Raw genomic sequence first — 24911 nt, 5'->3', positions numbered from 1 at the left:
ATTACACTTTCACTAAATGCTATTACATCATGACTACACTCAAAGTGACACCATGACTACTCCATAGTCTCTTTGTAGACATTAAGATGACTTTCAACTAACATCATCGTGCAAATATTCAAGTCGCATAGATTCTGTATTCGGCAATGCTATATTTTTTGTGCATGTTCACGAACCATTGTGGCGCTACTGAATAAGTGTCGAAAAATGACTGATTCAATGAAAAATGTCACCAAGTCATTACATGTTATTTCAGTCAATCTTGCTTCTGGCTCAAACGTTTTTTTAATCCATAGATAGAAAAACAGCTTGATATGATGCCGTAGTTTTCAGAATCTGGAATCATTTAAGGAATGATAGGTGTTTCATTCTGTAAAAAAACATGAATTACACGGAAAGAAAGTTTGAGTAGAATTCGTAGAGTAGGTTTAGAAAGAGTACCTAGGTGGTGCAGTGAAATTTGGTGATCGGAATTTGCTTCTGTAAACGCTTACAAGAGTGAAAATTTTTACATAAATACTTTGGTAAAAAATATCATTGAACAGGCTTTTTTTTCCTGATAATACACAAGATAGACAACTGATATAATTTCCCGTGTAGGAATCGCCAAGACTTACGAAACGGCCATGCATTAGCCCATCAATGTTACCCAATGATTGGTAACCAGGCATAGGCTATTCGTGGTTTATTATTGATGAACGACTTTCTTATTCTTGTAGTGCCGATTAGCTGTTTTGATCTACGGTCAAGCCTTAGCTGACTCTTGGATGTCCATTAATTGCCAACTATGCATCGGCCGAGCCTTGGGTCATTCTCAGATATTCGTTGATTGGCAGCAACGCATGGGCCAATCCTGGCTGACTTTTAAATGGCAATTTTTTGGTTGCCAATCCTTGGCTGATACATTCATGGCCATTGCTGCGGTGCCATTCATCAAGTTTCGTTGTAGCAACTATGGCCGAGTGGTAATGCTTCAAGATGTCACACAGAAGACTCGAGTTCAAGTCCAGATAAAATCAAATATCAGTATTGTTTAATCATAGTTTTTCAAAACAATCATTAAGAGTTTGTATAATTGAAGCCTTTAGATCAGTTAAATAATAAATGAATTTTTTCAGTTTTTAAACTGAAACTTCTTTTCGCAATGTAGTGAAAAAAAAACAGTGTGTCGGCCATGTAACGCTCGGAGCGAGCCAATGGCCGGGTGAGCCAACGCTTGAAACGAGCGAACGCGTAGACCGAGCGAGTGTTTGCCCATATAACTAATAAGAGTGAATGAGTGAGTGGCTACGAGCGAGAAAAGAGATATGCTGAGAATGAATTTGTGTGTGTGTGCGTTGCTAATAGTGTAGCTGATCGGTTTGCAGCGTTTACAAAAAATGATGAATAAAAAAAATAAATTAATATTATAAATGTTATTAATATGATTAATGTCATTTATATAATTATTACCAATATATATTGATATTATTTCTAATTCATAATAGCATCGAAATTATTATTGACATTATTATTCTATATAATGTTATTGGAATTGTTGTTATTAACAATAATTATTTCAATAATATCTTCGATAATAATAGTATCAATGGTATTGATTATATAAATAATAATAATAAGAATAATAATACAATAATGATAATATCACAATTGACAATAATGTTTAAATATGAATATGAATAATTATTAGTATTTATGTTTTGAATATTATTAATAATAATAATAATAATAATATTATTATTATGAATATCATATTGATATCATCATTTATATTATGAACATTATCAATATTATTATTAATATTATTATTATTATCATAAATTAATCGATTGTTTATATTATTGAAATTGTTACAAATAACTTGACAGACAGCGAAAGGAGTTTCACTTCCCTCGCGCGTACTGCTAACACACACAATTTTTTTTTTAATTCAATTAACAATGCTTGGTCACGTTGTGTTCTCCTACACGGGTTATAATTATTGTTACGTATTTCACTAAGTTTCAGTAATTTTTACTCAAAACTTCTCTCAGTGTACAAATAATTGTAACTCATTAATATGCTCGGGTTTTTATACATCATCTATTCATCTTACCTTTGCAAAACTCTCTAGTGAAAGTGGTATCATTTTTCCTTGAGAAGAAATATTAAAAATTTTTTGAATTGATATTTGTATATAAGAAAAAACAATAAAGTTATCAAATTACCAGCAGTTAGTTGACAAGGTACTTGAGATCGTAGAATCATGAGCATACATGTTTTTTGTATCTTCAGTGATTTTGTATACCACATTGCTTTATATCTGTAATTCATAAACGAATTAATATACTACTTTGGATTGGAAAGTACCATCATGTAAATACTGTATAATGAAACAAGAAAAAAAAATAAATATAAATTGATATAATTACATAGATTCACTGAGCTGCAAACTATGATTTATCAGTTGTTGTGACATTGTGCACAAAAAACACATATGTAGAACTTGTATCAAGATGTAAATTGAGAATTTGAACACCGTCTGAATCAATTTTGGTGATATAATTATCTGTGTTTCGAGAAATGATATTTTTTTAAGTTTGCAATATTGAGTAAAGACGTTGAGATTAGTTACATCAAATTTCAATGTATATTTTAGTTTCTTTTTCATAGGCTGATAAATATTCCTGTCTATTACTCCATGATTATTTTGAATCGTCATGATGGAAATTTCAATATATATTTTAGAACTAAAGAAATAACGCTCACATAATGTAACATAATTTATTAAAAATTAAATTGATTGGTCATAAAAAATTCCTTCTGTTTTGAATTGGTTGCTCTATGTACTGGCCAATTTCGGAGCAATACAAGAATTGCAGTGTTGTTCATAGAAATTCACAAATATTTTTCACCAGATTTCAGTAAAATGCGTTTTGTGTCTAGTTCTTGCGTTCTTTACCCTAGTATCTTTATTCTATTTCAAAGTTTCTAATTCTTGTCTTTTATAATATTTGTTTTTAGTAAAATTTTTATTTTTATGTTCTCATTTATTTTTTTTTCGAAAATAAATTGAGTCATTTGATATGAAGTATGATGATAGCCAAGTACACAAATACTTGAATTGTAATTGAATTCAATCTGTCACAGTATCGTTTTCATTCAATTCCACATATCTTAACAACGTATAAATTTTACCTTAATTGAGGGACGGATGTTGGAGATACATATTTACAAAAACTTTCTCCTTAGTGATAGAGTTACAGCATGTTATTCATTACTTAATTTAATAATGAGGAAGTCTCACTGAGACAGGTAAGCTAGCCTCGGTAGAAAAACTACATTAGTTACATGCCAAAGAAATTTTTTCTTCAGCATAGAACCAGGGATAAGATTGATGGTGAAAGTAAGTTAAAGTGAATTTTCGGGGTCGAAAAGTTGGAGAAATTTCTCTAACAGATAAGTGTCGAAAAAGAGTAGAGAATTGGTTCCAGAAAGGCAGGGAAATATTTGAACGAGACAAATCATCAAACTTACTCACTTTCAACTTTTTAGTTTTAAAATATGCCGAAAATGAGATATTATCGAGGCATGTTTTAATTTTGTTCAATTTTTTTGTATTCGGAAAAAAATTATAAAAACGTCTTGGCCCACTCTAATTTTTATCGAATATACGTAAATTGAATACTTCCTTTCATAAAAAACATTTCATGCGTTTAAATTTGCGATTATTTATGAGAGACGAGAATTTACATTAAAACACTCTACTTTACCGGCTGAAATACGTCACAAAATTTTTAAAAAAATTCAGGCTGCATAAAAAGCGGAAAAGAACATATAAAAAAATTTTCAACTTATTCCGTGAGGGTCAGATCGATGACCAACTGAAGTGACTTTAAATGCCCCATATATTTTTACGATGTAATCTTCGCTTGCTAGTGTGTAGCCACGCACACACATACTACTAAAGAACTTAGTTTTTTCATCAGTGGCGCCACAAAAAATTTTAGGACACGGGAATAAAAAATAGCGTTATTGATATACGGGCCCTTCGTGGCATAAATATTGGTTCGGTGATGCGACTGGGAATCAACCTTAAGTAGGACTCTATATCTTATTTTTGGAATTTTTCATAAGTATACCTGGACTACAGTAAGATTCAGCAAAAGTACGTTCAACCCAACAATTAATAAAAAACATGAATTATAGACAGACTCAACTTGTTCAGAAAGCCTGTAATTATATAATATACGTATAATAAAAAATATATACTTAATACTTTTAAACAGATGTAGTCAAAATATATAAATTTGTATATTACTATTACTTTATCAGTTCCGTATGAGTTATAACACAGTCTTTGATTAATTTGTATTGATCAGTTAGATTTGATTTTGAAGATAGACATTTTCGTATTCTGCATCTATATTTTTCAATAATGATGTGTTAGTTCTAGTGAAATTTTATTATTTTTTTAGTCATTATTTTTGAAAATATAATTTACCCAAGAATTGTAAATTGGCCACATATATGTTGTACAATTACGACAAATAATATATCATTACATGTTATTACTGTAGTGAGTGATAAAGTGTCAAAATAATCCATAAATAATGCTAAAAAATAATATATTCCAACATCACATTCATTAAAGTACATTGGAAGTGTGTATAATTTTGTTTCTGGCAATGAATGATTTGGAACCAACATTGTGTTATAGAAATAAGTAAGTGGAGGATCCACTATGAAAAAAAAACAAGCAATATATCCGAGACCTGAAACATATTATAAAATCATATGTCAATTTCGATGAGATTAGTAAACATGCGTGTAATATAAATTCAAAGAATTAAGGGTCCGGATGCAATAACAAGTCAAGCGCTCGGATGCCGATAAAACGTAACGTTGTTCAGGTTAAATTTACGAAAATTTCAAAATGATTTTAAAAAAAAAAAAAAATACCTCCATGTACAGAATCGAAAATGACATATTTTTTTCCAAACAAATGATTTTCAATTACAATTATTTAATGGATTAAAAAATGAAGTTTGATTTTTTTTTTTGGCAAAAAACATTATTTTTCCAGGTATAACTCTTCATAACTAGCGGCTGTATGCAAAGTTTCAATTCGATTCATCAATTATTAACAAAGTTATGACGAGTTAGACTTGGAAAAATAATGTTTTTTGCAAAAAAAAAAAAAATCAAACTTTATTCTTTAATCCATTAAATAATTGTAATCATTTGTTAAAAAATAATAATCATTTTTGATTCTACACTGTATTTTTTTTTTTTTTTTAAATCATTTTGAAATTTTTGTAAATTTAACCTGAACGTTATGTTTCATAGGCCTCCGGGCACTCGACTTGTTATTGCATCCGGACCCTCAATTGTGATCAGTGGATAGGTATGTGAATGCCTGTTTGATGTTCCATAAGCCCCTTTACTTGCCCAGACACATTATACTAGACGGTCACAAACCAATTGACTTTTCACAGAACCCTGCATTTACAGGAACTGTAATAAGTTTATTATTTAATAAATCATAATTTTATGTATATACACTGAGAGAATTTAAGTGTTATTTCCATGATGGAATCTCCGTAAATTTCCGTAGTGGCAATGTTGAATCGAAATTGATTAACGACAACTAGTTTTTTTTTCCGAAAAAACGACTTTACAAAACGATTTATAGAAAAAAATTTTTTGTGTTACCATCTTTAGGTTCGGATTGTAGGATAAGAATAATTTGTGAAAAATTGAAAAAGCACGTCATATCCTGTTAACTGATGCGTAAACAACTTCATTAATATACAATCTGGAATCCATTAATGGATCAGCCAGTCGTTGGGAACGTAGATGAATTAAGAACTGTCGTTCTTATAGTCTGACATGGTGTCGAATATATATTATATGAGTTGTCTTATTCTGCTGGTTTAATTACGCAGGCTGATTAGCACTCTAAAAATAATATGAAAAATGCCAGTGAATTGGTTGATTTTTAAAAAAAATGTTGATGAAAAACAGATATTTCATTGTCATATATTTGTAACTTTCATATATATTTATTTGTATATCCTTATATAACAGAAGCATTGGTGTCATGGCGGTGTTTGATGTTTCCCTAACTTGCAGCTTGAAATGTGAATTCGATTAGTACTCATTCGAAATTTAATTGCAGCGATAATTTGTGCTGGTTTTGATTGGGACTAAGATAAACCACGTGCATGTCGTATAAATTAATAAAGGTGGCGCTAATTTCATATACATATGTAATATGTATGTGTGTGTTGACATATGTGATCATAACAGGTACATAAAGCTGGCACAGGCAGAATGGCACAACCAGATCAGACCTTATCAGTAATTATGAGCTGATTATGAGCTAGTTTTAAGTGCGAACCGCGATTTTTGAGCTTTATTTATTTATTTATTTTATTAAAAGTTATGCTAGCTTTCGAGAACAGCTCACTCGATCAGGATAACATTATGAATGAAAAGTTGTGCCAGCTTACGTTGAACTTGTAATAAAAAAAAAAAAAAAGGAGAAAAAATAAAAAAATTTTTTCAATTACATATCTAATTAGCTTATGAAAAGCTCATAATTTGAAGCCCTACTTGATCGAAATCGCATAATAAATAAAAAAGTTGTGCTAGCTTTTCTTGAAAGGTGGTTACAATTGGTGATAATATGTACTCTTGTGTCACAATCAATTTGCAATGAACTTCGCTTTTACAACTTGTTTGGTTCGTTTTATGTTTATTATTTTATTATGAATAAAATATTAATATCGTGAATTATCGGATATTCAGGAGATTAATAATATTGAACTGGATTTATGGAATTTTACAAGAATAATTATTTTATGAATCGATGAATTTTTAAGTTGAATTATTATTCTTTTTGAAATCAATTATAAGTTAAACTATACTTTGATCAATTAAAAAAATCCTAAGTTAATTTTGTTAAACTATTTGGAAAATTTATAAGTGTTCTCCCTAATTTTAATTCATAAATTGATTTTTAAAGCGGCGATCTAGAGTTGGTCCTGGTGATTCGAAAACTGATTGGTCTTAATTTTTTCGGAGCTTCTATATGAAACTGGGCCCTGGGAACAGTTAGGTTTTGGGAAGAGAAAAAACTGTCGGATCAAAGTGTCACAGAGTGAATTTTTAGATACCGCGTTGTGTTTGGTCATTCAAATATTTATTTTGTTGCATCGATTTGTTTATTAGTTAGTTTTTCCTTAAGTTTCGTATCTTATTAGTTCAATGTTTCAAAGTCGTTCTTGTTGTTGTTTTCCTTAGAAAACGCGATGAGAATGTTATTTTTTTCTTTTGTTTACCTCTTTTTAATGATTAACTAATCCCTATCTAACTCTATTTATCTAACTTAAAAAATAATATTTGTACATCCTGTCGAATGTAACATCTAATTAAGCTTTTGGAGTAAACTTTTTTTTTTTTCAATCATCATTGGAGTACAAACCCTGTATTCATTTGTCAAGTAAGCTCACATCTTTCCCTCCAAAAATTAAAAAAAAAACTATTCAATAATATTTATTGATAATCATTAACAACTATTAAAGCTGCTACGGAATCGTTGATGAACAATTTCTGTTGAACAATTTTTGATACTTCTCTTTTACCGTAGTGCGAATTCAGCTGTTATCAACTCACGTTTTTTTTAATGAGCTTAATACACTGTCGTGAGGCGACACAAGTTGTCTGTCTCTCTAACGATCGCTACTTTTTTTGACTGTCTCTCTATGGTTCACTATGGTTCACTAATGGCTCTATATTGTTTTGAATATCTTGTGAGGTTTTCTAAGTTACAGAGGTAAAGTCCTGGTAAAACCTTGTCTGAATTTCTAATGACATACTAATAAGATCACGCTGGATCTCTATATGGATCTTGGATGATAATAATTATTATTTTACTATCACTACATAATGATGTGTTTGTGTGTGTGTGATTTAGTTCACGATGTACTGATTTTTCTACCGATAAGGTAGAAGCGTTGGTTACTATGGGATCAACGAGAATTTCTCACCATCCTCCTTCATTACCACCAGATGGAAGCTAGCTGGTGTAAAACGGCCACCAACGGGCTGAGGAATTTTACGTAACTGGCCGCGGACGCCAATTCAGTAGCGATCTTGCTCAGTAAGAAATCGTAAAGGGGGACACTCCACCATATTGAGTTTCGAACGTCACTCGGGTGCCATTACAAAAATTTATAAGTCTTTGGTAGGGAGCGTAATGATGTAACGCCGCAGGCAGCTATTATTAGCAAAATCATCAACTTCGGTTAATTCGCTAACTTGTATAACATAAGTCAATCGAGAATGAGAATATTTGTACCTCTCAAATGCTTTACCAAATGTTCTCTTAGTTACTCTCTCACTCCAAGGCACCAAGTGATCAAAAGCAAGATCAGCCCGTAGCCATACATGATCTTACGCCGAATCACTTTGCTCCCCCAATCACTTAGTTATAGGTTACCCTGACAGCAGGCAACCACATTAGTTGAAGAGAGACAGAAATATACAATGCCCTACCTATAGTAGATTAGCGACATCATACATTACCCACTAGAACATGTACCAATACATCAGAAGCGTGTTTGGGCTCATTGGTGACATCAACTAGTCCCACGCATAACGCCGCAATTAATTTATGAAAAAAAAAACAATATAAATGTAAAATTTTTCCTAACATGGCCGCTAGAATAAAAGAGGGAAAAATCTGAAAAAATTTGAGAGTGTGTTTCTTGATGTCGACTATCAGTTAAAAAAACACTCAAAACTTATTCGCAAACATCCAAGCTCAAAAGTGGTACTCGAATTGGTGGAACTTCTCATTTATATATGTCGAAAGTATAAAAAATGATCAGTCTTGGTGATCCAAAGAATAATTGACACTTGGCGGACAAATGGTAAACTTTAATGTGCCAACTCTTGGCTTAATTGTATATTCTCCGTCTTGGCCACACAGGGATTAACAAAGGCAAGGCCAAAGAATGATTCTTCGATGCCTTGGCTTAATCATCTGTTTCCAGTCTTGGCCACCCGATAATTTACCAAAACTCGGCCGATGAATGCCTCCAAGCATTGGATGCCACTATTGGGACAAGACTTGGCCGTGTTGGGAGTCTTGGCAATTCCTACACGGGTACTTTTATGAATAGATTGATTATTCTCAATGTGTCACGTTGTTGATATAAATGTTTTATAGCATAATTTTAATATTTCAACATTTTGTCATGAGATGGTGTCAAAGCACGACAGAAGTGGACTTCGTGCTATAAACATAGAAATTTTCGCATTATTTATATTTCGATTTATGATTTATTGTGACAAACTGACGGTAAATAAGACTTAAGTTAATTCTAATACACTGAGAAAAAAAATTGCTACAGTTTAGCAAATTTTTTCTTGGAACTTTTTTGTCTTAAGTTGAAAAAAAAAATAATTAATTCGAGAAAAAATGTCTCATTTTGAGAAAATATTTTTTTTCAATTTGAGACAAATTATTTTTTTTTTGAAAAAATATAGAATTAATTTAAGAAAACTTGTGATGAACTTAAGGGATATCCAGCACAAATCAAAAATACGGATAGAGTCTTGAAATTTTTTAAGTAGCTTAATGAAATAGTAATACACACGCTCAAATTTTATGATAATTTTCTTGTAGCTAATTACTAAGTAATTGATTAATAAAGTAGGCTACTTTTTTGGAGGTTATACATAGGTTCTTATGGAGAGCCCGGTTGAGTTTTTAGAAACCTGGTTAGCCATTTCACGAAAATTACGGCTAGCTTTATCAAAAACTAAGTATAGATAGAGGAAACAATAAGGAAACTTTTGATATAAAAATTAATAGGGCTTTGAGACCTTTTTATTTTACAATAAATAAAAATAAATTTTTGTCCTTGTCTAAATACTTAAGTGGAAGTGAGAAACAAGATTTTCTCCTTTTTTTTTATCTCGTTCGCACTCATAGAAATATTATGTTTCTGAATGCCATCCGCAAGAGGTCTCTAGATATGCGCGGGTAACACCTTAAGGATATTTTGTCTTTTGATTTGAGGAAAAATTTGCTAAAAAAAAATGACATATACCTCAATTTGAAAGAAGAGTCATTCAATTTAAAGCAACGAGCGATCAAGTTGAGAGAAAATTTGCTAAAATAAAATAATATATGCCTCAATTCAAAACAGTATTGATTTTTTTTATGTAAAATATTTGTTAATTAAAATCACTTGAGAATTGAATCAAAGCAACAAACAATCAATTTGAGAAAAAATTTGCTAAAATAAAATGACATATAGACAAGTCATTCAATTTGAAGCAGCGAGCGATCAAGTTGAGAAAAAATTTGGTAAAATGAAATCAAAATTTGCTCTATTTATATCATTATTCACTCAACTTAAATATGTTTTTTTCTCAACTTGAATGATTTTTGTCTCAACTTAAATTAATAAATAATCAAAAGTTGAAAAAAATACATTTTTTAATTTAAAAAAAAAAAAAATTATTGATTTTCACTGAGAACTTCAATTCGTTTTTTGTTTGTATTATAGTTTTTTTTTTTGTAAATTAATTTTTTGTCTCAAGCGCGATTCGAACCTATCTCCCCAAAAACCTATCTGAACCTATATTCCGAACGCCAGTGTGTTATCCCCTAAGCCATCGCACGTTAACTTGGAAGACAGAAAATTTTCATCCTCATTAAGAATGACCTTCTTTTACATATATTATTTATTGAATATATAATAAACTTGACGTCTTATAATACATTTATTTGAATAAAGTTTATTTTAGTTTTATTTTTTTCAGACAAATAACAAAAAAAGTTAAGTGGTGATGTAATTTAATTTATTATAAAATACATACTCCAATTTGAATAAGTTAACAAAATCAATCAAACATTTTCTTTTTTTACTACATAGATATATAGATTTAACTTATTTCAATTAGAGTATGTATTTTATAATAAATTAAATTACATCACCACTTAACTTTTTTTGTTATTTGTCTAAAAATAATAAAATAAAATAAACTTTATTCAAATAAATGTATTATAAGACGTCGAGTTTATTATCAAGAGGCACGGTAGTGCCTCGAGTCAAGTATGAGAAAGAAAAGTATGTGTGTGATGAGAATATGTGTGAGATGAGATTAACTACTACTACCGTGCCTTATTATACATCAAATATTTTGTCCCCTTCCGTCGAGAATCTATTAGAAATTTAATTAAAATATGATAGACTCGAATGAGGCTGCTGAGATTCGGTGATGATCCCATAAATCGATGTCGAGCTTTTTTTTTTAAAAAAAATCAGATTTTTCCGTTGCAGTAATATATATCTAAAGCATAATTGATATTTACGGTCTTTTCGTTTTTCTCAAATCGACTACATTTTGTTCGTTCAGTTGGTATGGTATAAAACTTTACGAGGGTGATGCCATATATTGGCTGCACTGCAGAATTTTATTTTATTATTTTTCATAACCTCCAGAATACGTCGTTGAACTGTCATGTTAAACGTAAAAAAAAAAAAATATATACCTATATATATAATAAAAACAATATATATTTACTAAATAAATTAATATAATAATAATAATAATAATTTACAATAAATACATCAAGTAGTAAAGATAATTTATTGGGTGGTCTTGATCTTGGTATAACAAGTCTAATTGGTGGTAATGTTAAGCAAAAAGAAAAATAGACTTGTTGCTGAATTTCGTAATCGTTCAATAAATTCGCAAGATTGGGAAGTATTTTACAAGTATGTTGTGTTATGTTATGTTGGTTATTGCTATTATTATTTGTATTATTTTAATTTAATTATTTATATTATTTATATTATATATTTGTGTATTTAGAAAAGGAGAAATAACAAGTGAACATGAATTTTTAAGTGATAATACAAGTTGGGCATCTTGGGCAATAAATACAATGGTTAAAACACAATAACATCACCAGAAACAAATTACATTCATTTTAAAACACTTCAAGAAATTGCTGATTTAATATATTAAATTTATCTGTTAATGATAAAGATTTAATTCTTTCAGTTGCACAAATAACTAAAAAATGTTGTGATAAATATATATAATAATAAAAATATAACTGAAGAAAATATTAGAATGGCATTATTGTGGTTGTCAAAGCTTAAAAATGTCATCAAGGTATAACAACAACAACAACAACATCAACTACAACAACTTGCTGGTTTAGAGAATACTTTGGACTTAATCAAGAATTACATAAAGAGCTTAATTGTATTCAAGATGATTTACCAGTTAATATGACTACAGATAAAAATCTTTTTGCAATTTCTAGATCATAAATTAATTTTGTAAATATCATTAATCATTTGGATTAATTTATTAAATTTTACATTATTATTGGTGAAATATATTTTTTAATTAAATTTTGTTTAATGCAGATATTTCAATTACGAGTATTGCCACCGTCAAGCAATATTACATTACCATCTGGACAAGTAACACAAGTACTAAAAGTATAACAAATTTATCATATTTAATTTGTCTACATGAGTCCACAAACAACAAATGATTAAGAAAAAGATTTAATTATACAAAATAGAATACGTCAATTAAAATGGGTAACATGTCATAAGCTGAGAAAAAAGAAAGGTGACAGAAGAGTATACATTACCAGAAATAACTCTCTCTGAAATAACATAAACAAGTATTAGTGATCTTTTAGTAACACATCCATATTTTATTTCAACTATCCAACAAATTTAGCTAATTTTTTGGTATCATTTTTGGACAATAAACGTCCATTAGTTCGTGAAAAAGTATTTAATTGTGTAAAAAATATATTTAAAGATAATAAACGTGGTAAATTATCTCTTGTTATTGTTCGTAAATTAAACCAATATATTAAATTACGTGGTCACTTGGTTCATACTGAACTTGTTAAAGTATTATTGTCATTGAGAATAAAAGATATTGATCTTGATAAAGAATGTGATGATGAAATGACACAAAAAAAATTAATGAGCCATCAACAACGTATACTTTCATTGAGTAAACGTGAAAAAAGTAAAAAATTAGAAGCTGTTGAAAAAGAGCTTGAAAAGTTGAAGAACAAAAAATATTAACTGAAATAACAAGTATTGTATTTACAATATATTTTAGAATGTTAAAACAAGCACCAAATAGTCAAGTTTTACCTATAATGTTTAGAGTGTCTAGCTAAATTTGCACATTGTATTAATCTTAAATTTTATCAAGATTTAGCTATTATCATAAATACACTGATGGAAGAAAAAATTTAGGTTTACGTGAACAATTACATTGTATACAAACTGTATTTACAATATCGTCTGAACAAGGACCAGCATTAAATATTGTTTCATACAGATTTTATGTACATTTGTATTAAAATTCATTATTATCAATTAATGCTGGGAAAAATCAACAAGATTGTCATATTATCATATTGAAATATTAATTCAAGTGTTGATTAATCGTAGAAAAAAAATAACACAAAATCGTTTAATAGCATTTATCAAGAGAATTGCACCAATGTCATTGCAATTACAACATCATGGATCATTGAGGCTACTTGGTATTATTAAAATAATTATGCTAACAAAATCAATTTAGGGACTTTTTGATACTGATGCTAATTCTGCTGATGGTTTTTATCAACCAGAACTTGATGAACCAGAATGTTGTGATGCATATTGTACATCATTATGGGAACTTGTTGCATTACAAAGACATTATCATTCTGTTGTACAAAAAATACCACGTAATATTGCAGCTGGTATACCAATAACTGGTGTTGCTAGTTTACCACTAGAACATTCCAAATTAAAACCCAAAGATTTGTATGGACAATTTGATCTAACTGGGTATTTATTCCATCAATTGAATCTACATGAGTCCACAGACAACAGATGATCAATTATTAATTGTTGTAATAATATATTTAAATTATTACAATTATCAGTTCGGGGACCAGCATCAGCTGATGAATTTTTACCAGCTTTAATATTCATTGTGCTAAAAGTCAATTATTGAAATGACAAATGGTAATCAAGATAATAACATTAAAGATGATAAACAACAACAAATTGAATCACAACAACAATTACCAAATACGAAAGAAATGTATTTGTGTTGATGAGAATATGTGTGATGATGAGAGTTAACTACTACCGTGCCTTATTATACATCAAATATTTTGTCCCCTTCCGTCTCTAATCTTTTAGAAATTTAATTAAAATATGATAGAGTTGAATGAGGATGCTGAGGTTTAGTTATGATCCCATAGATCGATGTCGAGCTTTTTTAAAAAAAAAAATCAGATTTTTTCGTTGCGGTAATATATATTTAAAGCTTAATTGATATTTACGGTCTTTGCCTTTTTATCAAATCTACCAGATTTCTTTCGGTCAGTTGGTATAAAACTTTACAATTATTTTTCTTCTCTCTCCTAGACGTCTCTTTTTTTTAGTGTTTATATTTTGGCTGCACTACCAATATTAATTTAAAGTGGACATTTAGCTTTCTGAAATTTTCTTTTTCAAAATGACTTTTGCTATTTATATTTATACTTCTTTAATAATTCATCTTCATATGTGCATCTATTTTTTGTTTTTTTTTCTTTTAAATAATGCTAAAATGGCTACGTGCAATAGAACTCATATTTTCTGAAGTTTTTTTTTAACCTCATAAAATATACTAATTAAAATTTCAAAAATTTATATATTTAAATAAATAAATAATTCTTATAAATATTAATTAAACAAAAATGAATTGTATGAAAATAAACTTTAAATTATTTATTCATTCATTCATTACGTTTTTTATAAAAACAGGAGCTTTCACACAAAATAATCGGTTTTTGTTTATTGTCAAAAAAAGAAATTCATATTAAATTACAACATTTGTACCTGGTAGTAATACTAAATTTTAATAATTGATTTTCAACAGATATGTACAGTATGAAGTTAATGGAATATACATAAGGAATTACCATATGGTACAATGTCTGATGATGAAATGCAACAGTCGGGTATCCCTGGTGGAAATATTTCTTCGAATTTTCTACGAATCTCTACAAATTTTTACGACATTGACCCATTCGAGAGTTTCGAAATTATCTCTCAATTTTTCTTCGAGTTTTTTGGCCTTCGGAGAAACTTCTCCAATTGCTCGAGAACTTCTCTAAAAGTCAACCATGTGTTAAGGGATTTGTACGATTTTGTTCGGAATATGAGAAAGAAATGAAATTTATACAGTAGATTTTTGAAATACTAATACATTTTATGTGATTTTTTGGTAATTGTTTGGAAGCTCGTTTTTTTTTTATTAATTTTTAAAGTTGACAACTTTTAACATTGGCTCTTATGGAGAATGCGATTTTCGTCAAAAAAAAAATCCATTAAAATACCAATATCTCCAATCGACAATATGACATCATGAAAAAAAAACTATCGGGTAATAAACTGAGACAAAAGAAAACGTATAGAAAAAAAATAAAAGAGGTTTGGAGCATAGTTTTTTTACAATTAATAATTAAAGTATGAAAAAATGGATTTTTATGAGAAATTATTGAAAAATCACTAGAGACCTCTTGCGGATGACTTCTAGAAACACAATATTTCTATGAGTGCGAAAAAGACAAAAAACAGAGAAAAAATGTTGTCTCACTCTCCGTTTTGAAAAATCGTCCAAATCCCTTAACATAGTTCCAAAATTTTCTTTGAATGTTTCTCCGAGTTTTTTTGAGCTTCAGAGAAGATGGACTATTAGTAAAAATAATTTATAGATTTTCTTTGAACATTTTTCGGAATTTATTTAGTTCTTCAAAGAAGCTTCTTCGATTGTTTGCAAACTTTAGAAGAACTATTCAGAAATTTGTAAAAAGTTTGTTGAAATTCGTAGAAGTATTTCTACTATGAATTATTCGGCAAGAAACCTTAAAATATTTCTCGAAGCTCAGACAAATAATTAAGAGTACGGAGAAAACTTTCGAAGATTTATTAAAATTTTTTCTCCCCATGGGTCAATTTCGTGGAAATTCGTTAAAATTCGCAGACAGCTCTTAGAAAATTCGTAAAAATATTTCTACCAGGGATACCAGCATTACAAGAGAAAGGTTTATTATTTCTTTGGGTAATTGGACGTGCTACGGAATTTGGTCGTGAATGTTTACAGCTATGATAGAGTTGATGAAATAATATCCCTGGTGATAAAAAATCTGGCAAATTCTGACAGATCCTTACAGATTCTCGCAGATTCACACCGGTTTTCGGAACAACTGCCAGATTCTGCCAGATTATTTTTACCAGGGATAGGTTAAAACAAATCAATTACAAAGAATAATAAGAACTGGGGCGCTATTCTTGGTCCCGTATTGCGGGAGTTATTGCGAGTCTCGCAATAACGATTCGCCGATAAGAAATATTATTCGCGATAGAAAAACATGAAGGCGCTTTTTGTTGCTTTCATGTAAATTTTACCTTATTTTTGCATTTGCATACCACAATGGCAGCTTCACATGAAAGCAACAACAAGCACCTTGATGTTTTTCTATCTTAAGATAAAAAATATTTTTTGTATGGGGTAGTCTAAAATAGACAAGCTTTAAACACCTTGTTTATTTTGATGATCAGGACGTATGATATGTTGTTATTTTTTATTGTAAACGATCAAAAGACACTACAAAAAGATATGATATCAAACAAAAAACAAAAATAATTTTTTGTACAAAAAGGAGAGTCAAGTATTCGAAATTGTTATTATTTTTTTTTTTAAACATACAAAAAAAGAGAATATCAAAAAAGTCAAGTACAAAAGTACTAATTTCTTTAAAAATCATTGACCCATATGAATGGTTTTAAATTTTAACAAAATTTTATACTTGACCCCGCCCGGTTCTTCCCAAATAAAGTTTCAAGCCTACACACTTTTATAATTACCTAACGAAAAATACACATTCTACTTACCATTCAGGGCTTTCAGAAACTCACACCACCCACTTCTAGATTTTCCTGATATTTGCATTTAAAAAAAACCTACGTATACCATAAAGGTTTTAATTATTTTATTACTTTTAATATTTACTATAGCTGTTTTGGCGAATGTATTTTTAAAAATATTTCGGTAAAACAATATATTTCAATAAACTTTTCAGGAAGAATTTTCTTTCTAGTTTACAAACAGAATGTTATTTCAATTATTTTTTTGTTTTCCGTGGATAATTTTTGTAAAGCTCAACAACACAGCCATGATGAAAATATATCTCTTCATTTTCTTCACTTTTTTCCGAAAATAACTTATAGAGAGAGAGATGGTGGAGAAATATTTCTATGGTGGAAATATTTCTACGCCATTTCTCCGCCTTATCTCCACTTTTTTTCACCCATTTCCGAAAATTACCCATGGTTGGAGAAATTAAATTCGACTTTTCTCCGACCTTTCTCCCCCTAAAATTTATTCGTACATTCAAACTTCCAACTTTTCTTCTTCTTTTTTCCCCTTCAAATTTATTTTGGTTTTCTTCCTCATGCTTTTTTTTTATGAATTAATTTTTTTGTTTTAAGCCGTGGTTATTTCTTTTTTTTTCCTTCCAGGAAACTTCAGTAATAAAAAATTTCGATAATAATTTTTCTTGATATACTTTCATCTTCAGTCCGAAAACCGATGTTATTGATAAAAAGTACTCACTATTGATAATTTTTTGATTCCAATAATAATCACAAATACAACTATTCCAATGTTCTATTATAAATTATGATTGTATCTCATTATTTCTAAATTTTTTATTTTTCCATATATTTTTGAATAATCAAATTTATAATTATAACTATAATTAACTTGATACTATTGAATTATTGATAATTGTTAAATAATTTTTTAATCACTCTGAAAAATAAACATTAATGATCAACTATAAATTTTACTTTTTAAATTAAAATATTTATCCCTAGCAATTATCATTGTTTTTTTCTTTAATTGATGTTCCCAACAACTTAAGTGTGCCTATCTACATGAATTAAAAATTCGTGGCCAGCTTCAAAAACAATAAATAACCACTCAACCAACAATACATCATTATAAATATATTCATTGTCGTTGTGATTGCTAGTGTCATTTACTAACGTGGATATTGAATAATCATATTTAACTGCAAAATAGATGGAAACGTAAGTGAATTATTTTACGAAATTTTTTCGGCCAACTACAGTTCTGGTTGAAGATTATTTGTATGAACAATTTATAAAATAAATAATTTTGCTTTGTTTTTTTGTGTAGATTGATAAAGAAGTACCTTTGGTATGCGGTTATTTTCGTGAAAATTTGCAATGTTCACAAATCGAAGGTGCTGACGAGGTGAAAACATTCTATTAATGTTTAGAAGAGTATCAAAGCCTTACAATAATAAATGACGTGGTTTATCCAAGTATATATCAATTACTACATTCAATTACATTATTATATTCTTTTTATTCAGATTAGTAATTAATATTCTTTTAATTTAATTCCAGTAAATAAAAAAAGACCAAGCTCATTAGTATAATCACAAAATGAAGATCAAGAACAACAGCATTATGAAAAATCAAAACAACAAGGACAGTCAATACAACAACAACAGCCAATATAATAACATTAACAACAGTCAATACAGCAACAACAACAGTCAATACAACAACAACAACAGTCTATACAATATCAGCAACAGTCAAAACAACAACAAAAACAACGGATAAATCCAAATTTTGGGACGATGATATGAAAAAGTTTTTGATTAAATGTGTAAAAAAAAGACCTCTTTCGTGGAATTACATACTGCCAATCGAAGAAAGAACATCAGGCATCGATAGATGCCTATTGAATGATGTTATGAACGAAATAACAAGTGAATAATATTTGGTTTTAGAAAACTTTCTGTAATAAAAAAAAATTTTTTAAAATGTGTACTAATCATGATATATATATTTTCAGAACAGCATGAAGATCATGAATTTTATCCTAAAGATATAAAAGACAGATAGAAGAGCTTAAGGGATTATTTTAATAAACTCAAAGTCATGAGGAAAGGAACCACAGGATCTGCTAGTGGATCACAGCCAGAACTGTGGATCCATGAAAAAGCCCTGACTTTTTTGGATAAAGGGATTGAACTAAATGAGTAAGAATGTCTTCTTTCTAAATTATTCAGTGTAAATTTTTCTACCTGCCACTTATCAATGAATCATTTGTTTCTAGAACTATTTCGAATGTACCTCCTGAATCTTCACCAGTTGTATTTCGTAGAGGTAAAAAAAGAAAGAATGACTCTGTTGAAAAGCTTGTGCTGTAACAAGCTTAGTAAGCAGAGGAGCTAACAACAACAACAACAACAACAATAACTCAATAGGACCTCGTGAAGCAACTGGCAGAGCCAGTGACAATCCAAAGGTTTGTCCATTCACCACAATGCTGGAACAAATAATGAATGAACTACCTAACAACTCAGTTGATGTATTTAAAATAATGAATGTTATTTCTGATCTGAAAAATAAATAAAATGAATAAATGAACATTTAGCTTCATCAAAAAAAAATAGTTTATAGGCTATAAATCCATATCATTAAATTTTCACTCTATTTTATTAATAACATATTTTCAATAATGTATAATAGTGGTCTTCTGAACCTTCCTAATTTTATTTTTTGACACTTTGTTTGTAAAAGACGCCATTACGCACCAATTATAGTGCGTAAAAGTATCCCCTTACGCACTATATTGGCGCAAAATGGCGCCTCTATTACAAACCTCGTGTCAAAAAATATTGTATATAACTTGTACGTGAAGAAGGTGATCCTCCACGACTTTGAAAGTGTCATACTCGTCACCAGGTCGTTTTCGACTCGCTTTCGGCTCGTTCTCAACTCCTGGTGACTCATATTGACTAGGGATGTGCGATAGTCACCGATATATTTAATGGCCGATATTATATCGATATATATCGATATATTATCGCCGATATTTTTTGACCCCGATATATTGATATCCGATATTTTTTCTAACAAATATCGGGTATATTTTTTTCAGAAAATACTGTTGTTACCGACATAAATTTTTTTTTATTGATTATTAAAAATCGTTTAAAACAAACAAAATAACATTCGTTAAATGAATAAATGTCTAAAAAATTATTAATGTGTATTAATGACGTTATTTCGGGAAAAAATTAATGTTGCTTACCACCTAATTTCTTTGCTCACATAAATTCCTTAGCTGCTGCTTTTCCTTGGTTTTTATTTATTTATTTCACAAATAAAATTATTCCTATAATTTATTTAAATAAATTAGAAAACCAAGGACAAGCAGTAGCTAAGAAAAAGATGAAGCTAAAGAATTAATGTAGCCCAAAAAATTTTGTGGAAATTAATTCATAAAAAATTATTATTTGGCAGAATAATAATTTTTAATAAATTTATTTCTCCAGAGAAATTGACATTTGGTATAACATCCATTCCTTAGCCCCGCAATTGCCATGAGTTAATATTTTTTTTTAAACAAATAAAAGCTATCAACAAATGGGCTTATATGTATAGCCTTAGATTTTTTACTCAGATGGTAGATATTTTATTTAGACTATATAATAGCCAAACAATCCATATCTACATCATTTTACTTAGCTAGATTTCGCATTTAGCTGAATTTTTTATGAAGCTAGATTTTCTAATTAGCTGTGATTGTAGCGAAACAATCAATATCTACATTATTTTTCTTAGCTAGATTATTCACGCAGCTGTTATTGTAGCCAAACAATCACTATCTACCTTATTTAACCATTCAAATCTTTGACTTAGTCACTAGATTTTTTGTGTCTGAATTTTTTTTTTTTTAATTTTTGTAGTGATTTTTTTTATTGTGATTTTTTTTTGTCAAAATTTGTTTTGTCGTGATTTATTTGTCAATTTTTTTTTTGAAAATTTTTTTTTGTTGTGGAACCGAATTCTCTATTTCAATTCTACGTTGAGTTATTCATTGCCTAATTTTTCTGAATTGTTGAAAAATTGATTAAAAATGCTATAACTTCGAGGATAATGAGGATGGAAATATTATCCGGCTCAATTGAAAGTTTTTAAGAATCTCTGTTGTAGGAAATGTGGTTCTTTTTTGGCCTTAAATAGTTTTTGAGAAAAGAAATCAAATATTTAATTTTTTTTTTTATTTTAAAGTTTTTTTTTTTTCTTCAAAAACTGTTGAAGATGGAAGAAAAAACCCACCATGTGGGCGATAGAGTTTTTTGAGAGGCAAAATATGAGCCTAATACGAAGTCTATTCTAATTTTTGTTCAAGTTATTCAATATCTAATTTTTTAAATTCGTTAAAAACCGTAATAACTTTCGGGATAATGAAGATGGAGACATCAAACTAGGCCTAAATGGAAGTCCTCACAAAGCTTCGTTATAGGATATTTGGCTTTTTCTTTGGCCTTGAATAGTTTCTGGGAAAAAAAAAAAAATATTTGATTATTTTTTGTTATTTTAAACTTCTAACCTCAAATTAACCTGATTCCAACTTACGAGAGTGATTAGGTCATATCGTTGGAGAAATCTTGAAGTAACTGAAATCCAACCAAAACTGTTGAACGGCTAAATGGTTACAGCAAACTGGTCTTCGGTTCACATAACTTCAGAATAACCATTATATAACGCGGTCAAAGACAATTGTGTTTGCGCACATTGCAACCCTCAGGTAACGGTTATCCAACCACGAAGAAACCTTATAAAAACTTAACCCCAAAAGAACCTGATTCCAACCTATCGAATGGGTTGGGTCATACCACTAGGGTATGGCTTTTTTGATCGAGACAAATAGTGATTGTCATGTGTTGAACTATAATTCCCAATTATCTGGAGACTCGTTAACAGTAAATCTAACTATTTACCTTTCATTACAGGAATATTAGATTCGAAAATTCGTGGCTATAGTAAAAAAATCATAGACTATTACAAATATCAAAAAATATTTCAATAAATTTCACCAAAATCATCTACAAAATATGATTATTTAGATGTAAAATTTTCCAATCTTCCAAGGAAATGATACTTTTTGTAGCTAAGCATCAAGAATTCTACTTTGAAGGAATTCTTTTTTAGGACATTTCGTATTTTTGGATACAACTTTGTTTAATTTTTGTTCATCTGAAGGTTATACAAAGTCTGAATTAGTACAATCTTGATTTGTCTCGATGTGAAACTGTTAGCAGAAAAAGAATTCCGTCGTCAGTTAATTTTTTATTCCTTGAATATTTTGTTTTTCTAAATTCAATTTATATTTTTATTATTATTTTTATTGTGCAAATTGCCACTTCCTGTGAATTTGACAAACTTTATGTCTAGTCTATGCAATCTTCACAAATAATTCGCCATCTCTTCACCAAATACGTCTCTATCCAGAAATGATTTCAAATTGTGCATTAAAGATATAAACTAATGTTATCAATGTTTTTTTTTAATAATTGAACTAAAACATTATAACAAGAATATAATTATTATTATAAAAAAAAAATATATATACTGATCTAGAATCACGTTGAACGGTATAACGGATCGAAAAGTATTTTTTTGCTATCAGAAAACTCCTCAATTCAACACAATGATGGATTTCGGGAAAATTTTTTAATCTTGAGAGAAAATGACATTTGTTTTGCATAAATATATATTAGATCAGTTTAATATTAGGATTCTCTATCATTGTAGTAGTATTTCTACTTTGTAGTTTCTTGGGTTTCCAAACAATAGTTTAGAAGTTTGATAAAGAAGATTAACTGTCCAGTTCAAGAATAGTCACTACTTGTTCGGTTTTTTTCCGTGAATACCAGTCCATCTTGAATCAAGATTAAAAAATTTTCCAAAAATCAGCGATTTCTCTCAGTGTATTTAATAAAAATCGAAGTGTAGTAATTATTTCGATAATTAAAATAATTGAATTAGTCAATGTTACTCAAAACCTGAATATCCAATTGCGATTATTTTTCCAATGTATGCATATCTGTGAAGAATTTGTTTTTCTTCATCGTTGATAATTGTTATCCAATCTTTTCTTATACAATCTAAAATTTTTCTAATCTACAAAATTTAGTGATTAATATAAATAACAAATTTGGTTTCGATTGATCTATTTCATAATATGTAAGTCAATGAATTTTCGAAAAAATTAAATGTAAAAAAAAATTTTTCCGATCCTGATATCGGTAAAGTTTTAAGAAAATTGCTTACCTTGGGTGTATAGTGAATATTATTTATTAGTTTTATCAAGCTAATCAAGTCGAAAAAGTTTGGTGAGACAGCTGCAATCATTATATCTTTATTATTGTGCCAATGCACTGCTGCTGAAGACTTGAATTAGAATAATGTTAATATTTAATAAATGAAAGTATAGTATTGAAAATTATGAAAACATTGGATTATGTAAGATGATGATTTTGAAAATAATTCTAATTTCGAATATGTTAAATAAAATGTTTTTTCTTTACCTGACTGATCATTTGAAATAAAATTGCAATGAAACTTATATTCAAATAAAACAGTTTTTTTTTTTTACTTTGGTATGGCCATTGACCAGTGATTTCATTTAAATACTTAGTTACTTTGTAATAAGAATTATCGAAGAAAAATGACACAGATTGATGTTTTTCCATAATAGAATATTTATTTTTGAGCGTTTAGTTTTCAATATATCAATTCCAAATGAATCAATTAAAAGTTTTTCGAATAAAAAACGTATTGCACTGAGTAAATAAATTAGTCTCGTCGAGAAAATACCTTTTGAAAATTAGCAAATTTTTTCTTGAAAATTTATTGCTCGAATTAAAAAAAATAGATGATCAATTCGAATAAAAAATGTTTTGTTTCGGGATTCTTTTTTTTCGTAAGTCAGCTAAAATACGTCATTTTTTGGACCGTAGTCAATTAATTTCAGAAAACATGTAATAAGGAACCTATCGTTTTTTTAATTTGGGGAAGTCAATCGACAGCTCAATCCAGAAAAATATAGAGTTTTTTCGATTGAAATATGTTAATTTGAATAATTTGAGAATCAATTTAAAGCAACAAGCAATCAGTTTGAGACAAATTTCATTAAAATAAAAATACAGCCATATAGTCAATTCAACAAGTAAGTCAGTCACTCAATTGATTTGAAAAAACTAACAATGAAATTAAAAAAAATTTGCTAAAATTAAACCACATTTTACTCTTCTCGAATAATTAGTAACATAAATTGAACACTGCTTGTTTCAACTCAGATTAATGACCAACATTTTAATATGTACCCAACTCGATGCACACACACACGCACACACACACACAGGTGTTGTATTTACACGCACCGTAAAAGTTCTAGTGATATAATATAATAATAAGAAGCAAATTGTCTCGTTTTTATTTTTTTTTTTCGTCAATCATTTAACAAGTTATACGCTATTTCAGAGACAAAAATTTTGTTTTTTCATTTTTCTCACGGCGCGTACTCATTTTTCGGGAAAAAAAGGACGGTTTTTTTTCGAAAATGTCTGGAGATTAAATTGATGTTCTATAATTAAAGAAAATTTTTTCATTTTCATTTTTTTTTTTCGTCAATTATTTGAAAAGTATTCGCGATTTCTCGGGCAAAAATATTTTTTTTTTTTATTCTTCTCGCAACGCGCAATCATTTTCGGGAAAAAAAGGGTGGTTTTTTTCGTGGAAATGCCTTTATACGAAACTACGGTACTGTAATTAAAGAAAATTTCTTTTTTTATACGGCTACAATATCAAAACATACTCGTTTAAAATTTTGTTTCTATTTTCTACGATTAACAAAAAAAAAACGGGAAAATTTTCTTCAATTATAGCACATCAATTTCGTCTTCCCGCAATTTCCTAAAA

General features: G+C 29.0%; 1 protein-coding gene across 1 annotated transcript; it reads right to left on the bottom strand.

The window, feature by feature from the left end:
- Positions 1 to 256: 256 nt before the first annotated feature.
- On the bottom strand, positions 257 to 23677 carry LOC122849288 (odorant receptor Or2-like). The gene is made up of 10 exons (XM_044147973.1): positions 23519 to 23677; positions 23262 to 23381; positions 22994 to 23111; positions 4484 to 4754; positions 4307 to 4402; positions 4122 to 4212; positions 2412 to 2548; positions 2208 to 2302; positions 2096 to 2133; positions 257 to 336 (listed from the first exon to the last, which is right to left on the bottom strand). The coding sequence occupies exons 1-10, from the start codon at positions 23528 to 23530 to the stop codon at positions 286 to 288; spliced, it is 1029 nt and encodes a 342-aa protein (XP_044003908.1). The 5' UTR covers positions 23531 to 23677; the 3' UTR covers positions 257 to 285.
- Between the last annotated feature and the right edge of the window lie 1234 nt (positions 23678 to 24911).

This window comes from Aphidius gifuensis, linkage group LG1, assembly GCF_014905175.1.
Source record: "Aphidius gifuensis isolate YNYX2018 linkage group LG1, ASM1490517v1, whole genome shotgun sequence".
Taxonomy (NCBI): Eukaryota; Metazoa; Arthropoda; class Insecta; order Hymenoptera; family Braconidae; genus Aphidius; species Aphidius gifuensis.
Note: the sequence above shows the minus strand (reverse complement) of the source record. Positions and strands in the feature narration are given on the sequence as shown.

Bases quoted from the DNA above. Each gene is read 5' to 3' on its own strand.
- LOC122849288 (XM_044147973.1), bottom strand. The intron at 4,403-4,483 runs GTAAATTATATT...TGAAAAATATAG, and splicing joins GGCCAATTTACAATTCTTGG to ATGCAGAATACGAAAATGTC. The intron at 2,549-4,121 runs GTATACTTATGA...CTCGAAACACAG, and splicing joins TGAATCTTACTGTAGTCCAG to ATAATTATATCACCAAAATT.